This window comes from Phalacrocorax aristotelis, chromosome 2 (assembly GCF_949628215.1).
Source record: "Phalacrocorax aristotelis chromosome 2, bGulAri2.1, whole genome shotgun sequence".
In the NCBI taxonomy this organism is placed as follows: domain Eukaryota; kingdom Metazoa; phylum Chordata; class Aves; order Suliformes; family Phalacrocoracidae; genus Phalacrocorax; species Phalacrocorax aristotelis.
The window spans coordinates 8,047,238-8,066,342 of NC_134277.1; the positions used below are offsets into that span (position 1 = coordinate 8,047,238).

Genomic DNA, 19,105 nt, shown 5'->3' on the forward strand with positions numbered 1-19,105 from the left:
CATTTCCATGCCGTTGCCGCCCTGACGGCCAGCTTCGGCTGTTAGCATGTCTGCACTTCCTTCCACTTTGCTCATTACACATATAGGGCCACCTAATTAAACTTATAAACCCTTATGTTTCACTGCATTTTTAAGGCTTTTTTCTGTCAAACCGACAAACTTGCGCCAGTTGGCCATGCCTGCATCCTCCCTGGCAGGATTCATCCCTCTACACATATTCAGTCCCTGGTTAAAAACAGGCAAATGGCTACAGACGCGCGCCTGGCAAAGAGATGACAGTTCTTCACCATGGCCTTTATCTTGTGTGTTAGCTCATCTGCTTGTCTCTTTAGACTCTTAACCTGCCAGGAACAGAAATCACAAACTGTTACAACAGCACTTGGTCCAGTACAATGAGATCCCTCTGGCAACAGAAGCATTTGGGTACTATCATAACAAATATTTACAAGAGCAAGAAGAGAGATTTATCTTGTTTCCTAAGTGGCAGTAGGAAGCATTAACATTTGGTGATCCTGGTTATCCCTTTGGTATATAATCTGCTCTAGTCAGCTGAAGATACAGGTCAGTAAGTAATACTGTATTTTGGCAGGTATTCCAGAAATAGGAGCTACCGCTTCAGAGCTTCTAGTTTTGTTAGATACATAATTACAAAACCAGACAAAGAGCCTCTACATAAATACACTACAAAGGCATTCCCATTAGAGTATTTAAAAGCAATAAGTTCAAATAGCTTTAATTAATATAGGTTTAAATAATATAGAGTTTCTTTTTTCTTTTATATCTGCCCAAATGTACATCTCGTACTACAAAATTAAAGAAAAAATTCTTGGTCTACCAAAGTCCTGCATAATTAAATGCATTTCCAAGAGAGAAGTAATAACCAGGCATCATCAACACTATATTCCCATTACCTGTTTCCACAGTGTTTTCTGTTTCTGCTGCCTCCAAACCATCCATACTGTCTTCATCCTCCACTGCGGTTTTTCCTCTACTCCGAGGCCTGCAAACATAAGAAGGGAAAACTTTTTAAACTGAAAGCACTTTTAAAATTATTCAGTTTTAAATTTATCCAGGATTTAAATAATTTCATTTTGAGGGATAAAGGTCAGCATTACATTATGTAACATTTAAGCGAACCCATGATTTGAGCCTTGTACAAATCAGAAGTGTCCTCCCTTTTTTTCCCTGTTCTAGGCAATGTTCTCAAGGTACACTTGAATGAGCAGTTGGCGCCTTGAGTTCTTCTGATTACTCTTACAACAAAAATACAATAACGAGTTTTTACTGATCAAAATACATTAAATCAGCAGGATTTTAAGATATGAGCATCCTGTTTGCTCCACATAGGAGGTAACTATAGATAGATATGAGAGAACACAATCCAAAATCGGGCCAGTAGCTACATACATTATAAAATAAACACTGATCCGTCCAGAGCATCTTTGGAAGAAATTTCTATAGAATGATGACGCTAAAGCGATTAAATTGAAACTTGTATTGTTTTCAGTGAAACAAATATTTTGATACATAAAATGTTAGGAGAGATGACTAGATGCCATCACATTAAAAAAGTCATCACGTGAGGACAGCACACCAAAACTAAAACACCTGGCAGATTTGTTTCAATTTCAACCAAGGTCTGATGGAAAGCAGACAGGTTTGTGCCACAAATTCCAGCCTTTTTTCTCTGCCTGGCTTTTCAACAACTAACGTGGTGGGCTGTTGAGAAGCCCAAGCATCCAGATTCCCAGCTGTTCAGCAGCCCATTTGAAAGGGAGCCAAGAGCTTGGCACCTCGCCTCCCAAATTTTCAGGCTACTTGGCAACCTGCCTGGCATGCTGACGGAAAGCCTGGGAGACCCTGGGAGCTTCTGAGTCCAAGTACACAAATTCTGAGTGGTTTGGGGCATCTCGGCGGTTCCAATGTCCCAGAGCTCCCAGGCAACCATTCACTCAACCAACATGCCTTGAATCAGGATGCAATGCAGGCCAGCACACGGGTACCCTGCTTGCCCGCCTCCTCCCCCCGCCCCCAAAACAGCTCCAGTTCCTCTTTCCTGGAGGATTCTGAAAGGTTTGGGGTTAGTTCCGTGTTGGGGGGTAAAGGTTTTTGGATTTGGGTTTTTTGGGGTTTTTTTAATCTGTTTTTTTTTTGTTTTTTTTAAAGTTATTAAATCATTCCAAAACAAGCATTTCCTTTTTTTGTACAGTGTGTTATAATACTTTATCTAAACTATTTCTGCAGAACTAGAACTGCTAAATCAGCTATGAAATAAACACTATTGTGCAATGCCTTTGGTTCTCATGGATCAAAGAGGAGAACATGCACAGAACTAGAACTATCTTTTGAGTATACACGTGTTGCTCTCCTGCTAGAAGAGGAGTGACTGTCTTGGACTACCCAACAAGATCCCTTCGATTTGTGTTGGGAACAGTATAAGAATCAAAATGAGGCTCAAACCAAAGTCTGAAACAAACCACTCAATTTATAAAGGAGTCGGGGGACGGGGAGGGAGGGGAGGAAAGCAAGAAGAGATGAAGGACAGAGGACTTCTCTTGGCACCCGTATGAAATTTGTTCAGGACAATGCTGAAAAACATGGGCGCAGTGGTAACCCTAGGGATACAAGGTTCTCTCTCCCCTAGCCTGCTTATCTATAAGCAGTGACAGTATACATATAAAACAAAATAAATAACAGCCACCTTAGACGAGACAGAAGCCAGGAACCCCTTCAGTTATTGCCATCCTGTAAGATTCCAGTGTAGTTTCTTAAATCCCACATTTCACACATATTTAAACCAGAATAAACTGCAAAGCAACCATCAGAAACTGTCTTACAGTCCTCCCTTCAGCCCATCCATGCGTACAGCAATCGGTGTGCTGGCTGGAAGGTGGACACGTGTTTTGGAAGCGGGAAGGATGCAAACGTTTCTCTCAGTAGTCACAAGGATTTATTCCTATCCATAATGAAGAGTAGGGAGTAGAGCAAATGGAACACCATACTCATCAGACAGAATAGGCTCTTCCAGCAAGAAAAAGGTGACATATTCTAACACTTAGAAAAACAATGCAGATGGTAAGAAAACAAAGGCATTTAAGTATTACATTTCTTGTAGTTCTTCACAACATCCCAGCACATCAGCCAGCACCTAATGAAACGATGGGAATGCAGATAAATCACTTCCCTTGGTGCAGGAACGCTCAAAAGCTTTACAGAACACAACCAGCTAAGAGGAGGGATTATTTCTAAACCCCATCCCAATTATTAGTCCACCAACTACCCGTCTGCTACGCAAAGTTACAAGTTTGTACTAAACCAGGATTACTTTGAAATCATCACAAACAAATTATAATTCTGTTTTCTTCACAAGTTCCCCATTTCACTATTCTCTAACGCAACCCTGTAGGTGAAGGTCACTGGATAGTGGAAGATGACCATCGTTTATGTTTATTTAATAATTTACATACGGCTTTAGATTCTTATTAAAACTACATTTCACGTATTAAACACCAAAGTACCTCACAAACCCTTTTTAAACATTTTATTTCAACAAGAGCAGTATCCACTCCTTGAGCTCCCTACCGTATTTTAGCAACCTATTTAACACTAAGGAAAATCAGAGGTTTCAATTAATTAAACATAATTGCCTCTTTCAGCAAAAGATATAACCACGTCTGGTGTTTTCTTGCCGTTCCCCTCCCCCAAACATTCTACAAAAAGCCTTCACTGTGCCGTGCAGGTTTTAAATAAAACTGAAGAACTGGTGGGAAAAATATTGCATTAAATCATTAACTTATTCTTGCTAGTTACATTCATTTCACAATCATCAGAAGAGATTTTTATAGCCTACAAATGTATGTTTGACTGAGATTGCAATCATTGCAATCAACATTTGTAAGAATGGATTGTTTAATGTTATTTGCATTAAGTTTATACATTTTATTTAATAGTTTTATACATAAAGCTTTTGAATGGCTTGAGTAACACTAGATTTTTCCACTGGCAAACCCTGTAAATTTTTTATTTTTCTGTTTACTTATTCTACTCCCCCTTAAATGAAGCAAGGGAAGCAACTTGTGCTCTGTTCTCCTCCTGAAACCAGACTTTTTCTTCTGAAGTTCACCCTTCTGAAGACGGATGTGAAAAGGCTGCTGGGGCAAGACAGCGGCAGCGCCAGCTCTTGCTGCCTTAAAACAATTATGGAACAACAGCCCGTGACTATTCCGCTTCCCTCCCACAAAGCCAGGCAGAACCGAGCCGTAATTGCTATACGGAACATTGTAACCTCAGTTCTGCTCTAGATCTCACAGCTCAGTCCCAAACTTTACCAGGAGGAGTAACTACGTTGTGCTTTTACATATCACTGCAGAAACCCCACCAGCCCACGATGGCAGAAGTACCGAACGCAGATGAGCCACGCCTCCTGCAGCTTACAAACCAAGAACAAAACGTACAGGCAGAGCCTGACCAATATGGACTCTACAAGAAAACAACAATAAATATTAGTCAGTACAACAGGCAGCGGGGCTTGGTACGCAGGCTGAACTGCTGCCAAGGTTTCTGCGATTGGCTTTCTCGCTTGCCTTTTTCCTACAATGGAGTTCAATTTAGAAGGAAAAAGGAAAACCGCATCTATCTCTGTTTAAGAGAACAAATCCACTGAGAGAAATAACTTCTTTAAGCATTTAAAGCACATTCAGCGTTTCACGAAACTAAGTCAACAAAAGGCAAAACTACACTTTTGATGTATCTAGGAGTCCAGTTGAATATAATTACTGCCTACAATAATTTTACTCATATTTGCATAAAATGGAGTCATTTATCAAAATCCTTTGCGACCCAATCCTAAAGTTGTTATCAATTAGCTTTCTTAGCTAATGCCTTTCATTAATCTCCATCTTTAAATACACCATGGTAAACAAAAACCTCGTAATTCTTCTCTGGGTAAGCAACTAATTGAATTTAGCCCACAGGAAAAAGAGCCCAGAAAAACCTTTTGCAGGGCTCAGCAGAGCATTAGGTACTCCCTCTTCGCCGAGGCTGTCTCGAAGCCTTGCTGACTTTGCTAACACAGGAGGATCTCCACGCACCTGCGTGGCCTCTGCTGAGCTCTATGGAGAGCAGCACGGATGCACAACGCTGCGAGAAAATGGACAAGTGTCTTATTCACTTGCCCGTAATCAGATTCTACTTCTTTTATCTTTTTTTTTTTCTTTTTTAGTGCATGACATTTTTTCCATGTTTAGGTTTTTTGGGTTTGGTTTGTTTTTTGGTCTTTATTTTGTTTGGGTTTTTTGTTTGTTTGGGGTTTTGTTTCATTTATGTTTGTTTGGTTTGGTTTTTTTTTTTAAAAGTGACAGCAATTGCACAATGTAGGTCAAAAGTACATTTTGGATCTTACTCATTCTTTTCACAAGGTGATCAGTAATGAGGCCATGGGCCAACATCTGGAACCACATGAAATAACTGACAAAGCTGCCACCCTCAGCTGTCTGTCACTGCCAGGCTGCTAGTTTATGATTACCCAGAAGTTTCTGCCAGACACCAGTTTCTGCAAGTTCTACATAAGTTGCTACCAACAAAATCAGGTGACAATTTGTTCAGACCGTCCATGGAAACTACCTTACTAATCCAGTGCATTTTGTTTCGTGTTTATGAGAACATGTACACATGAACCACTCCAGAGTTCCCCTCTCTTTCTCAAATGCCAAAACCTCTAGATTATTCAGGGGAGAAACTACCTTCCTTCATACGCTTTGCAAACTGCTGAGCACAATGATGGTACTAAATGTATAAAACAAGGCCAATAACCTTAAAAAGCAGTGTAACATCTGGGATACAGCAACATCCTAAACCAGCACAGATGTTTTGTTAAATGAACATCTGTCCACAGCCCTACCCTGGAAGATGGTACAGGAATGATTTATAAAAAGGTTCAATTAGTGCTGCCACCAACACGGCTAGTAACGAATTAATGTTCACACGACAGTTTCACAAGTGAAAGCTGTTACAGTCTCTTCAAGAATCTTTTTAACAGGTGTGCAAAAGCGCATGCTCCCACTATTTCTGAACCGTAAGTCGTAAGTACAGCTGTAAAAGTTTAACTGTGCTTACATATAAGCTAGAGTACTCAAGGTTCAGCGAGTACCCCTGTGAAGGGAACTACAGCAAGCAGGTAAGAATCCATTCATGGAAATATCTCCAATGAAAGCGGTTTTTGCCCCCCTCTCTGAACACTACTTTTCAATGTAGTCTTTATTACGTACATGAGTTGAAAAAATTCTACATCCAAGTCTGGATAAAATGAACAATATGGCTCCGGAAGCAAGGCAGATGCCAGCTAGCTAGAATAATTTCACTAGCTCTAAACACTAACAAGCCTAAAATAGGAAACTCATGATCATATTGACTCTGGCTTCAAACTGATTTCAGATTTAAAAGATTCTTAAGAGGAGTTTTTAACTGAGCAATCAGTTACAAGTGAAAATATTTTCTGCACTTGCCCCCCACAACATTTTCTTTCACACATTACAAAAAAAGAACTCAATACATACCTTCTTCCTATTAACTTCTGTATTAGATATGTGTGTATTAATGGCAGAAAGACCCCAATGAATGGAAAATATGTGCAATAGAAGCATCACAAGGGATGCAAAGATTGAAAAAAAGCTGACCTTTTAGTGATAGAGAGAAGTGAAAGACTGTAGGAAAACATTTTTCTTTAACATCAGCAGAACCAGACGTTGCGATCTTATTATAGAACTTGCTCGATCTTCAGTTTCATTATTAAAAGATCTCAAAAATATATTCGATATTGCCTATCAGTCTCTTGGTATAATCAAAGAGAAGTGTGTATCTTAATACTTCTAATTTATAAAGCATAATAATCTTTTAATGAATTACTACAAAGAGAAGTAATCCAGCTTCCGTTTAAAACCAAAACATTGCAACTTCCCATCTTAGACCGCCTTTAACCAGTAAAAATCTAAAAGACATTATTCATTCACGCAGGATTATTCATTCACCCAGGCTGCCACGTGTTCAGAGATGAAACTTTTTTCAATCTATATTTTATACAGTTACCTCTGAGAGCACTAAACATCTGAAATAAAAAAAACAAACATATTATAGCCATCAAGATCAGGGATGTCTGAGAAAAAACATAAAAAGAACATAGCCTCCACCTGATGTCTCTTATCTAAACTTTTCCAGTACTCCCGCGAAAGGGAGATTTGTAAAAGATTTCCTACGCTACTCAAAGAAACGCAAATAGGATTCTTTTAAAGATTATTTGTACTGAACATCATAGATGCATTTTTGCTTTCATTCTAGAGTACAGTCACTGCTAACAAAAAATAACCTAATACAAGAGAAACCGACTAATGAATGCAGAGCTCTTGAAGAAAAAAAGACTGTCCCGAAACAGGTTTTGAGTAAAATATGACGTGTCAAAATGGATTTGCATTGCACAGTTCTAACAACAATTTGAAGCTCAAATGAATTAGTACTTTTCAGGTGAGGTTTGGGTTATCTGTAATTTTAATTTCAACTGCTCTTGCACGGTTACCTGTTTCTACGTGGGCTCTCAGGTCAATATTGGAGCAAAATTACTTTCCATGGGAGACTGAGAAAAGGCAAATAGGATGTCCTGCCAGCAGGCGCTCGTCAGAGCTGTCCACCCGAATCAAAGAGGCACAATTACTGTAACAGGAATGACATCTCACTGTTGGAAAATCTTAATCTCAACTCAATTTTGCAGAAGGCCACCAGATCCAGCAGCCTGAAGCTACAACTCTGCAGGGTGATGAGGCTGCTCTGGCCAAAGCAACTGTCTTCAGCGTTTTCTCTGCTCTTCCCTGAAGTTACAGTTGTTCAGTTTGAGTCTGGAACTGCTCTTTTAAAAGACAAAGCAGATGAAGACTATCCTAGCTGAAAGAAAGCCTTACTAACAAGACCACAAACTCTTCTTCCCAACGTTTGACCTATTTGAGAACACCCTCAGTGAGCTGGCAAGAGAAACGGAGGATCACGGCAGCCAAGGACCAAACTAGGAGGATTCATTATCGGTAACAGTCACACACAACTTTTCACATGAGCCTGTACAAAACCCGTGGAGTCACAGCTCTGCTACAGCCAGTTACAGACTGAAATATTGAGGTTAGGGCTACTACACTGCAATGTACTTCTGCGTACCTTTTTGTGATACCATTGCATAAGGAAATCTGAGTTTGATGTTAAAAGCATGAAGCCAGGCCACCTGACCTACATGTATGGACTGTTCAGGTTTGGAGACATTTAAAATAACAGAAATGATAAAAAAAAGGCTTTCAGATCTCTCAGAGCTTTCTAATTTTCAAGCTGTTTAGACATCTACAAATTCTGTAAGCGAAAAAATCACTTTTAGTCAAATATCTGTCACATTAACTCAGCAATATACAGCATGAAATTTGCTGCAGGTTCTTATTTCTCAAGAACCACCTTCCCACGGATAGACAGTCTCACTGTCTGACTTGCAGTTTATAGTTCTAGCTCTGTAACACAAAACACATTACATGCAGACCTTAACCATTCTACACATCTCAGAAATAATTACAGTGCAAAAAAAATTTCTGATGCAGTTACAACCTTCTGACACATCATATATTGGCAGTTTTGCACAAAGTACATCCTTTACACACTTGTTACCAATGCACTTAGCCACATTTGCTAGTAAAATGATGCAAAACAACATACCAGAATTTCAGCACTTGCACTACGTTTTAAAACCTTTTCAGGAACCAAATTAGACAAATCTTCGAGAGCACCAGCAGCTCCAAGCAGAGCCATCTGTACATTTCCAACCCCAGCTAGTTCTGTGTATCTACCTGGCTCCAGACTTGGTAGTGGCTGCGTTCTTATGATTCCCCTGGACAAGAGTTTGTGTGAGGCTCTTTAATGAATTTGCTGAGCAATGCTTATCAAGACCACTGAGTGATTTCACATGTTCTATTTTTACAGGCAAGGAGAATGAAATGGCAACACCAACAGTTGAGAGACCACTGACATTGTCAAAAACACAAATCATCTAACCTTTGCAGGAGTTTCACATGTGCACTTGCACCATCAAACACTGTAGCTGTCCACACTTCTTCCTTTAAGTACACAAAACTGCATCAAAATATGGCACTGCATCAAATGCTCTTTTTTCTTGATGGGTAGCATAAGCATCAACTTGCATCAGAACACGGGATTTGTTTCTCCATGACGACGGCTATGGGAAGTTTTAACTCCTCCAATGTTTCGACAGCCACGATGCCAAAAATCTTTTATCCACAACACGACCAAGCTCTTGCCTTTTTTAAGAATTAAGAATTATCTAAGTACTTACTCTTTCATAGACTGCAGGGTTTGCCTGCTACTCTGCTCAATAAAGGTGGTAATACAACGGTAAGGATGGTAATTCTCATGTCTGGTGATTTCAAGATCCCATACATAAAATTCAGCGGATCTGAGTCATCATGCATGAGAAACAGCTGCCAAGTAACTTGGAACTTGGTGGAAGTTTTTGTCTCTGAACAGATTTTTGTCATTTGAGCACCATTAATTAAGAGCCATATTCAAAAATCTCCTTTTGAAACTTTGCAGTCCACCAGAGTCTTACCACAGTAAGATTTTAAAGATTCTTTCAAAATGCATTTGTCTCTTTACTTTAAATATTCTCACTGGATATATTAAGCGCAGGTGCAGACTGTGCCACCTGCTGCAATACCCAGCCACACAGTGCAGGTATACAAACAGCCCAATGATCTAGTACTGAAGTTTTTACTCAACGAATTGGTTTTGTATCCAGCAAGTACAGCCTGCATACAATGATCAATAAAAGCTCTATCCATTGCTTTTATTCATTGTCAGTTCAGTTAGGATAACCAAAAAACAATGAGAATATTCAGCTCTTGGCTATTATATCAATTTCTTTAAGAGAAACTATATCCAGCTCACATGACATTGTTTTGAGAGATTTCCAGATCTTACATCTATCAAAATTCACCAGTCAACCCAGAACATCTCAAGCTTTCTCATCAAATAAAGCTCAGTATCTTTTGCCTCAAATCAGTTTTACTCACAGCTTTAGACTCATGGCAAACACAAGTCTTCCCATAGCTTACACAGAAAATAACTCCATTCATTCTTATGCTTTTGAAATATTTCTGATCCCACCAATAACACCAAAAAATTCTCCCCATCTGTCCCTTAGACAGATGTTACAGGATTCCCCAAGAAAGGCATCCATCCTCTGATTTCACCTGAACCTCTGTTTACAAAAGGTGATGAATAACCTGCAGCAACAGTACCAGCGTATTTCCCTATTGCTTCCCCCAACATGTACATAAGCTTAAACTAGGAGGATCAGGACATGAAAGGAATGGCAGTACCCAAAGCGATATAAATAACCTGCTTTTATGCAAGATGCTGGCCTAGAACACATTAGGTAGAATTTTCTTAATACCCAAATTAATTGATGGCATGTAAGAAAAGTAGTTCTTGCATGTTAACTGCAGGTTGTCATTACCAATCTAAAATGGATTTAGACAAGGAAAAAAAAACCACAACAGAAATGAATGCCATATCACCACATATCTTTCCATCTGTTAGCACCCTTAGTGCTCCTTAAGAAGAAATGCATTTTTATTTCTGATAATGTCAACAAGTATTATGAAATATTTCTCTTCAATAAAACTGCTAAACCTAAGAAAGCCAAAGGGAAAAACACAAAGATCTGCTTGCTAATTAAAAATCCATTAAAACTTATTCAGAAGGCTTGGAAAACCTCAGAAGAATAAAAATAGACCTGAAAATAAAATGGGCAATATAATCAGACAGGTGTCTGTGTAAATTTATAATTCACATGAATTGTTTTTCTTTTACCAAAATTGTTTTCAAACTAGAAGTAAATCCTAAAACCCAGATCATGGAAACTATTTTTATACCAGAGTAAATAAAACTCTGGAAATATTATTGTGAAATATAAACAACAATACAAGTAGCATAATAAGCAATGCTCCAAAGCACAGTCACAACTAATACAAGTCTTCAAACATGTTTAAAAGCTTCTGTATAAACAGACATATCAATCTCTAGGGGCATGGCTGAGGCAGAAACACTGCATTCTGCCAAAAAAAAAAAGTCCAACACGTTTTTCTACCCCTGAAGAGGATTCTTCTAACCTGGAGACATAAATTTGCCTTCTGAAAATTACAGATAGGTTACAAATAGGCCCAAATAATTAAAGCAGAGAACTTCCATCTCCTGTTCAAAGGACTGTTAAAGTAGCATCTTCATTTGGGACAATGATCATTGCTGTACACCAATGTTCTCAAAATTTCACCTGTTTTTATTTCAGCCCGCTACAATCCATAGAATCATAGAATTATTAAGGTTAGAAAAGACCCTTAAGATCATCGAGTCCAACCGCAAACGTATCACTGCCAAGTCCACCACTAAACCATATCCTCAAGCACCACGTCTACCCTTCTTTTAAATACCTCCAGGGACGGAGACTCAACCAAGCTATTTTCTCCATTTTTTCTCCAAGCCAGTCTTCTGCCCATTAAGATTAAATATATAAATTCACAATATTTTTAAAACAGTTGTTCCCTCTTTTCCTTAATATGCCCTTAAAGAAAAACCTGAAAAAAGCTAGGTTAATAAATAGATAGGTTTTCCAGCACTTGATGCTAGAGGAGTTCTACTACCTGATCCCCTCCTTCACACGCCCCACAGCATGAGATGAGATCAGGCTGCGACAGAAGTGCTACCAAAAGAATGATCTACTGCTCAGCCTACGTCATACGATACAGGTCAGAGTTATAAACAAAACTGTATCTGTGTCACACGATAGGGGCACATACCCAGCAGACCTTGTTACAGCAACTACTACAATGGAAGTCATCCAAGAGGACCAACTGATACCTCCAGGTCAAGTTCCTTTGAGGCCATCATCCAAGGACACACAAGCAGTAAGCTTACTCCGTTTACTGCACTGCAAGTTGCAAAAGGTCCTCAAGTTCTGCTACTGCTCTCCAGTTCCACAGGTATCTTCAGTTTAAACAGGAAAGGGAACGTGTTTCTAAGGTAATACAAAATTAATTCTCAAAAATTACGTTCAGTATGGAGAAAAATACCAAAATGTTCAAGATTCAACATGAATCCTGAATCCTGAAACATGAAGATGTAAAAATTATGTTAAAACAAAGCTTAAGATTTAACACAGATTGAACGTATACCCAGCAAAACACAGCTATTTTTCATCCAGATCAGTTATCCCATTTCATTCATTGGAGGTCCACAAATGTTTGTGCTGGAAGCAGCAAGGGAGAGGGCAGCGCTAGGAAAGAGTAGCTAGAGAAGGAGGAGAGGGAATAAAGCGAGTGAAGCTTCTTTTGGTGACAGTGTCAGTGATGCTGTCTTAAAGGATTTAGAAATTACAATCTGAATCACTCACTCTGTAACTTTTTTCAGAAGCCACCAGAAAAACAAGTAACAAAGATAATCAGATGCTATGGAAGCCGATTTGTAATGGGACTATTTGTATATTTACCTAATCTTTTCTGAGCATAGACCTTCTGGAATGACAGCTTCTTAGATATTTATACTTTTATTTCAGCTTGCTTTTTACATATACACATATGCTTCCAATTAACATTTACAGCATGAAAGCTCAGTTCTACTCACCAGACCACATAGCCTCAAAAATTATCTTAATCAAACCTTGCAGAAGTACGTCCAGGTATCAACAGCTGGCAGAGCAGCTCTGTAAGAGCTATACTTGCAACCACTTGTGAAGACAACACTGCCAGGGAAACACATACGGCTAGGTGTAACTTAGAGCGGCCCTAAGGCTACTCAGATTTACCCAGGTACTGTCTCATATCATGACAGGACAGAACACGGGTTAGTTCACAGTCCACACATAAAGTGCAGCAGTAAAACCATCAGTTTTTGTTAGAGTATTACTTCTGCGTAACTGATTTTTTTCCCCTCTATTTTTGCACACTGAAAGTTCTCCTTAAAGCACCTGAAAGCCTTCATGATGACAGAAGAATTACAATTGAGGTATACTGTGTCCTCAGAATCTTAGAAACCATTTGTATTTTGCAATCGATGTATTAAAGATTACACTTGAAAAGAATCTTCGACCTCAAAGATGTTCAACATTTATTACACCATCCATGAAAAAGCTGCTAAAGAGAGCGCTATCAAAACAGAAGTCTGGCTGCTCACAGACGCACTGGATACAATGCCAGAATCATTATCCACGCGAGCCTAATATCCATAAATATCACTCAATAACGGTAATTGATTGAAGCCCATCTCTCAGAAGGACACTTACTTTGCCACACTCCGTTGTTTGTTCCTCCTTATAAACTCATACTGATTTCCTAGGTGAACTCCTCTGCCTTCTGTTTTCAACCGCTGGCTCTTGCACCTTTTCCTCTTACATTAGGGAACCCTTAAGAACTCGGCTTTTTATATGCTGGAGATATTACCCACTGTGACCAAGCTACTACTTAGTTTTAGAGTTTGGATTCTCCGCCCTCCCTTAGCCTAACAAACGGAGCACCTTTCTCACCAAAGGAGCTTTCTCCAAGATCTCTACAATCTTTTGTCCGCTTCATGACTCTTTGCCAACATTTTGTTCTTTCAGTTGTGGCTATCCAAATCACATTAAAATGGCAGGAGCCAATCCCACAATCTCTGCGATAAACAGAGCTTCAGGACACAGCCACGAACATCCCACGCTCTTTCCAGAAATGCTCCTTTCCGGACTGTATCCCCATCCCTGCACTTCTACATGGGGACACCATCCCTCTCCTCATTCTGAAGTGCATTTTGTTTAACTGTGCTTAACCCAACTCCCACTTTTGCCTCTTCCCTATGATCATCCACATCATTCCATATGCAGATTTCAAGAGCAGTAATTGTTATTGACTAATACCAGACTTTATTGCTGGAGGATCACCCCAAAACCCCAAAGCAAGGCAACGACAGTTCCCAAAGACAACAAAGTCTTTTGTCAGCCAGCCCTTAACCCAATTACTATAGGTTTTATTCTACTAAATAATTCAAACAAATAGTTTTAATCAGAATATAAAACACTGTGTAGGCCCAGCACCTTTTAAAGAAATCCATTTACATTACATCTTTATAGAAAACTATGGATAAAGGATCACATCAGGTGACCCAATACCTACACTGAAGGCAACTTGTAAAACTCACTTAGCAGGTAAAAGACAGCATGAAAAGGGAAGGAATAAGGAAAAACCAACAAACTTAAGAGTTCTTGCCTCTAAAGAACGTAGTAAATATATTTACTTCCAATGCATGTCTATCCACTGAGGCAGGTACCACAGCCACACCAACAGCAAGGGACTTGCTCTCCCAAAAAGTCACACCTTCCACGTCCTCTTGATTTCAGTGGGAACCACGGGATTTCGCTGTCTCACCGAAGTGAGCAGCATGTCCTTCGATACACTTCACAGCGCAATAAAATACTCTATTGAACTTACGCGATCTAAAAAACAATGACTTTATTGCTTCCTACAACTTTTCCACTGTAAAATTCAACTCCAAGGTAGTAATTGGCAGGGACAAAATTATGTAGCAATTAGGGCATGACAGCAAAAGCAAACAAGAACTGAAAATGGGTTCAACACTTCTGGTAACAAGCAGGTAATTATCACAGCAGCTTGAAAGGGGCATAATCAACCAAACTGACATCATTCCTCCCACATAATAAAATGTGAAATCCCTTTACGTGCAGCGTAGCTCTTACACACAGCTGGTAAATGCTGCTAGTCTAGTCTCCATGTCTGTGTCTGCAGAGCAGCTGAGGTTACTTTTGGGACACTTCAACAGCGGATAATTTTCTTTATTTATTTAGAATGATGATAACTATTACATGCTTTCATCCATTGTGGACTACAGAGATTATTTCTAGAAAAGAGTATTTTATGAACATGCCTTCTCTCATTATAACTTTGTTTTCAAAGTTCCTAGAATATAGGGAAAAGAATCTCTGCCTAAAAGGCACAGTCACCATTACGCTTCCACCTACAAGATAAAATAGGTTTAATATTTTTAATAGAAAAATAGAAAGTTGCTAGTTTTAAATATACTCAACTCGTAACTACTACATTTTGCCAACACTTTTTTTCCCCATGACACATTTTATTTAAACTTAGGTGTGAGCATTAACTGTTGTCTCAAAGCAGCACTATCCTGTGGACGTGCTTGTTCATATCAACACAAAGTCTAGCTGTGTCACAAATGGTAATGCATTCACCTTCCTAACATACTTGACGTAACTAAAATATGATCTGTAAAAAAACATTCATTTATCTGCTGTCTCTTTTCAGCATTATTTTATTGCAAGATTCTCACTCTCATCAGTGCAGCATCTGAAAAACCCATCAGCCCTGACTGACTCAACAGTGGTTGTTTCATCTGTTAGAGGAGGTTGCGGGGAACCTCCTCCTTTTTCTATATTTTGTATATTCCCAACCTGTGTTTCTCTCCATTTTCTCTCTCCTTGTGTTGACAAATCCATTTAGCTCCATACTGTCTGTCAATACCATTAGCTTGCTGGTTCCGCCTTCTTCCAGCTCATTAACAACAGCAAGGCTGAACCCAACGCTAATCCCTACAGTCTGCTATTAACTGTTTCTATCCAGCTCTGATCTTTTAGATGGATTTCGTTCCTTGGATACAAGCAATTTCAAACACACTGGAATTGCAGCTCAATTTGTATTGATTTTTCAAGCGAAATTTCCACAAAACATTTACAGAGTACCCATACCTATCATTTTTTAAACTGTGCTGCAACTACTCTAAGTAAAATATATGAATTATTAACACTTATTTTCTCATCTTCAAAAGCTCAGCACTAACACATCACAACGTGAATTCTTTAGACACCTGTTATCTATTTTGGGTTTGGGTGGGGGTTGGTTTTGGCGGGTTTTGGGGTTGGTTTTTTTCCCACACAAAATTATCGCAAAGACAACCCAAAGCTGGGCTCCTGGATCTCAACTTTTCAAAAGTACTATGGTAATTTTGAATAACTTTATTAATTTCAGAATTTAAATTTGATGAGTGTGTAGCTTAGACATGGCATGCCTGGACTTGTGGAAGATTTACCTTACTGGCAAGTAAAACAGAATAGGCACAACAGAAGGTACTTGACTGCCGACTATACATTACTGACATGATAATGATGTTAATACTATAACAAATCTTATCTTTTTTCCGCATATCTGAAGCATTTAAAATCTTAAATTACTTACAAAGTCTAAAAGTGTACAAGATCTAAAATCTTATCAAGAAACCTGTTAGCTAGAAAAAAATGATAAAAGCACAAGTTTATCAATGTGAAACTATACCATAGAAAATGAAACATTGTCCTCAAAGATAAAAAAGGTAAAGACTAAGTAAAAAGGAGACTTAAAAAATCCAAAACATTTAATTTTTAAACCAATTGCTATTGAAGAGACCTCTTCCTCTCAAACACATTGCTTCTGTGAACACTATGTTTCTACTGTGAGAATCTTCAAATACAAAAAATAGCTTTATACGTAACACTTCAAAAAGCCAGCGTGGGTCAAAGCAAAAGTAACAAGACTTGGCCAACAGTCAAACGTTCACCTGAAGTAACACGTAAGTCACACGTACCCTTTACAAATTGAGGTTATACTGTCACAAGCGAGTTTGCAGCCAGGTTCTCCACGCAGGCATGCTAGCAGTTGCACTGGCAGAGGAACAGGGCTGAGCAGCTGCAATAAAAGGCAACTGCCTCAGTCGCTGCTGCCAGCAGAACAGATCTCTGGAATCATGGCCTTAAATGCCCTGTAAATATAAAGCTAACTAGAAAGTTTCCATTACTAACAAAACATAGGTACATAAATTACCAGGGAACAGTTCCTCAGAAGCAATGGGATGGGAAACCTTCAATAACCTTCACCACCTCTTCTCCCTGTATTTTTGTTCTGTTTCAATGACAGGTTACACTAGAAATACCTTTTTACTGCAAACTTAAGAAAGGTATAATGGCATCTGGGTTCTGCAGCAGTCAGTGTACTGGAAAATGGATATTCTAGGATACTTTAATTCTCAAGACTTGGGAGAAATATCTAAGGTACCCAGAAATCTCAGGTGCCAATGTTCTGTCCTACAAGCTGCAAAACAAGCACATGAAGTAATTTCATTGAGGAATATATACTGGTTTTCTTCTTTGCATCTGGACCCTACACTAAAGGTAACACGGTTGGTTCAATGTCCCCAGTGGAAAACTTCTTCACCTGAACAGCTGGAAATAATGTTTTGTTGGAGGAAGTACAGTATTTTGAATTACAGCTCCTCCCAGTAAGAGCTCTGAGAGGACTCCAGGTAAACATAAGATTAATAACACCACCAAAAATGTTACCTTTTCTAGATACAGGCACACCCCAACACCTTACTTTATTAGATCCAATTCTATGGCCCAATCTGCAGGTATGTTGAGGGCCTACCTCTTCCAAAAATTAAATTGAAAGTTGAGGTTTAGCTTCCCTTGGAAAATAAAAAAACCCTAGGGCTTCAGTCTCACTAGACACACCCCTAATTGGCACAATTCAACATTTAATTTATTGTAGAACAACACTAAGCTGGTAACACACAGCATAAGACCTTCAACGTAAAGAAAAAAAAAAAAAACCAAAACAGAAGAAAGCGTGCTTCCATTAAAAGCCACTGCTTAGCAATGCCACTGAGCTAATTCTAAACTTAAATTAAAAGCTATCGCCAAAAATCAACTTTATTAGCTAAATAAATTTCGTTGTTTCACTTTCAAATTAAATCAAAGAACTGGTTAAATACTTAGCCTTGGATGTGCACGGTAAAATAAACATGCTAATAAAAATATGTGAGTGCAAAAGCTGGACTGAAAACTATCACACTTGCACGTGCAGTGCTGAATAATTAACCCACGGACTTCTTCAAGGACTGTCTGAAAGCCCTTCTGTCTTTTATGCTTTCTGTTATCTGTATTATTTGGAGAACTGGGATTAAAAGCCTACAGAATTCTAAATTATTATGAAAGCATTTTTCTTCTGGATGAAGAACTGTGAATTCTGAAGACTTCTTTGTGAAGTCTTCCGAAGAATTCTGTTCTTTTTTTCAAGTTTCCTTGGCCAGAAATTTCATATTCAGGTTCACTGAAAAGAAATCACAAGATTTAGAACTCAGATTTAATACCTAATAAATATATCTATATCATCACTACTACAAGGCATAAAAGAATCCGTCAATGGCTTTCTTTTGTTTTTTTATTAATTATAGCATGGTTTACAAAATACACTGCTGAAGACTGAAGCGGTGGGAAAAAAACCAAAACTGAAATATTTCATACATTCCTAAAAACCTCAGATAAAAGTAAGTTTGCTACCTTATTTCGCCAGCTGCAAAATTCAATCTCTGCTGCCTTGCACACACTTGAACGTTATATGAACCAGGTTTCACATCGTTAGGAAAAATCATGGGCAAAATTCAATGCTGGTCTAATATGTTACTTATGAACGTCTTAAACACCACAAAAGGCTTTTACTTCTTTTTATCAAGCAGTTGCTCTGGGTGAGGATAGCAACTGCAGATGTTCTTAACACAAATAAGAAACAACTTTATTTTTGTGAGATATTCTTTTCTTAAGAGACACAACATAAACTACCAAGGCCAACCAGTTCTTCTACACAACAACTGTATCAAAAGAAAATGTACTTAAAATAAGTGCGACTCAGATAAGCAACTACTACCTGTTTACAACAGAGATCCTGTTTCAATAAAGCAAAATGAGTTCCACTACCAGATTTTTAATACTCACATTAAAGCTACGGAAAACAGTCAAGCTCCTATTACACAGTTTTAAATACACATTTACAAAAGAAGTACGTCTGAAGCCACATCTTAAAAAAATTAACAGCCAACAAACTACTTAGAAATTTTCATTCTATTATTCAGGAAGATCTAAGAATACCAAAATATTTTTAAAACAATAATAGAAAGATTTAAGCCACATTAGAAAACCCTCCCCTAAAGC

General features: G+C 38.6%; 1 protein-coding gene across 45 annotated transcripts in view; it reads right to left on the reverse strand.

Annotated features, from left to right (window-relative positions):
* Window positions 1-19,105, reverse strand: part of KMT2C (lysine methyltransferase 2C) — a 201,816-nt gene that overhangs the window by 149,681 nt on the left and 33,030 nt on the right. For all 45 annotated transcript variants that reach the window (XM_075082303.1, XM_075082304.1, XM_075082333.1 and 42 more), the window contains one exon: window positions 912-1,000. In XM_075082303.1, the coding sequence (XP_074938404.1) occupies window positions 912-1,000 (89 nt within the window). The remainder of the gene's footprint in view (window positions 1-911; window positions 1,001-19,105) is intronic.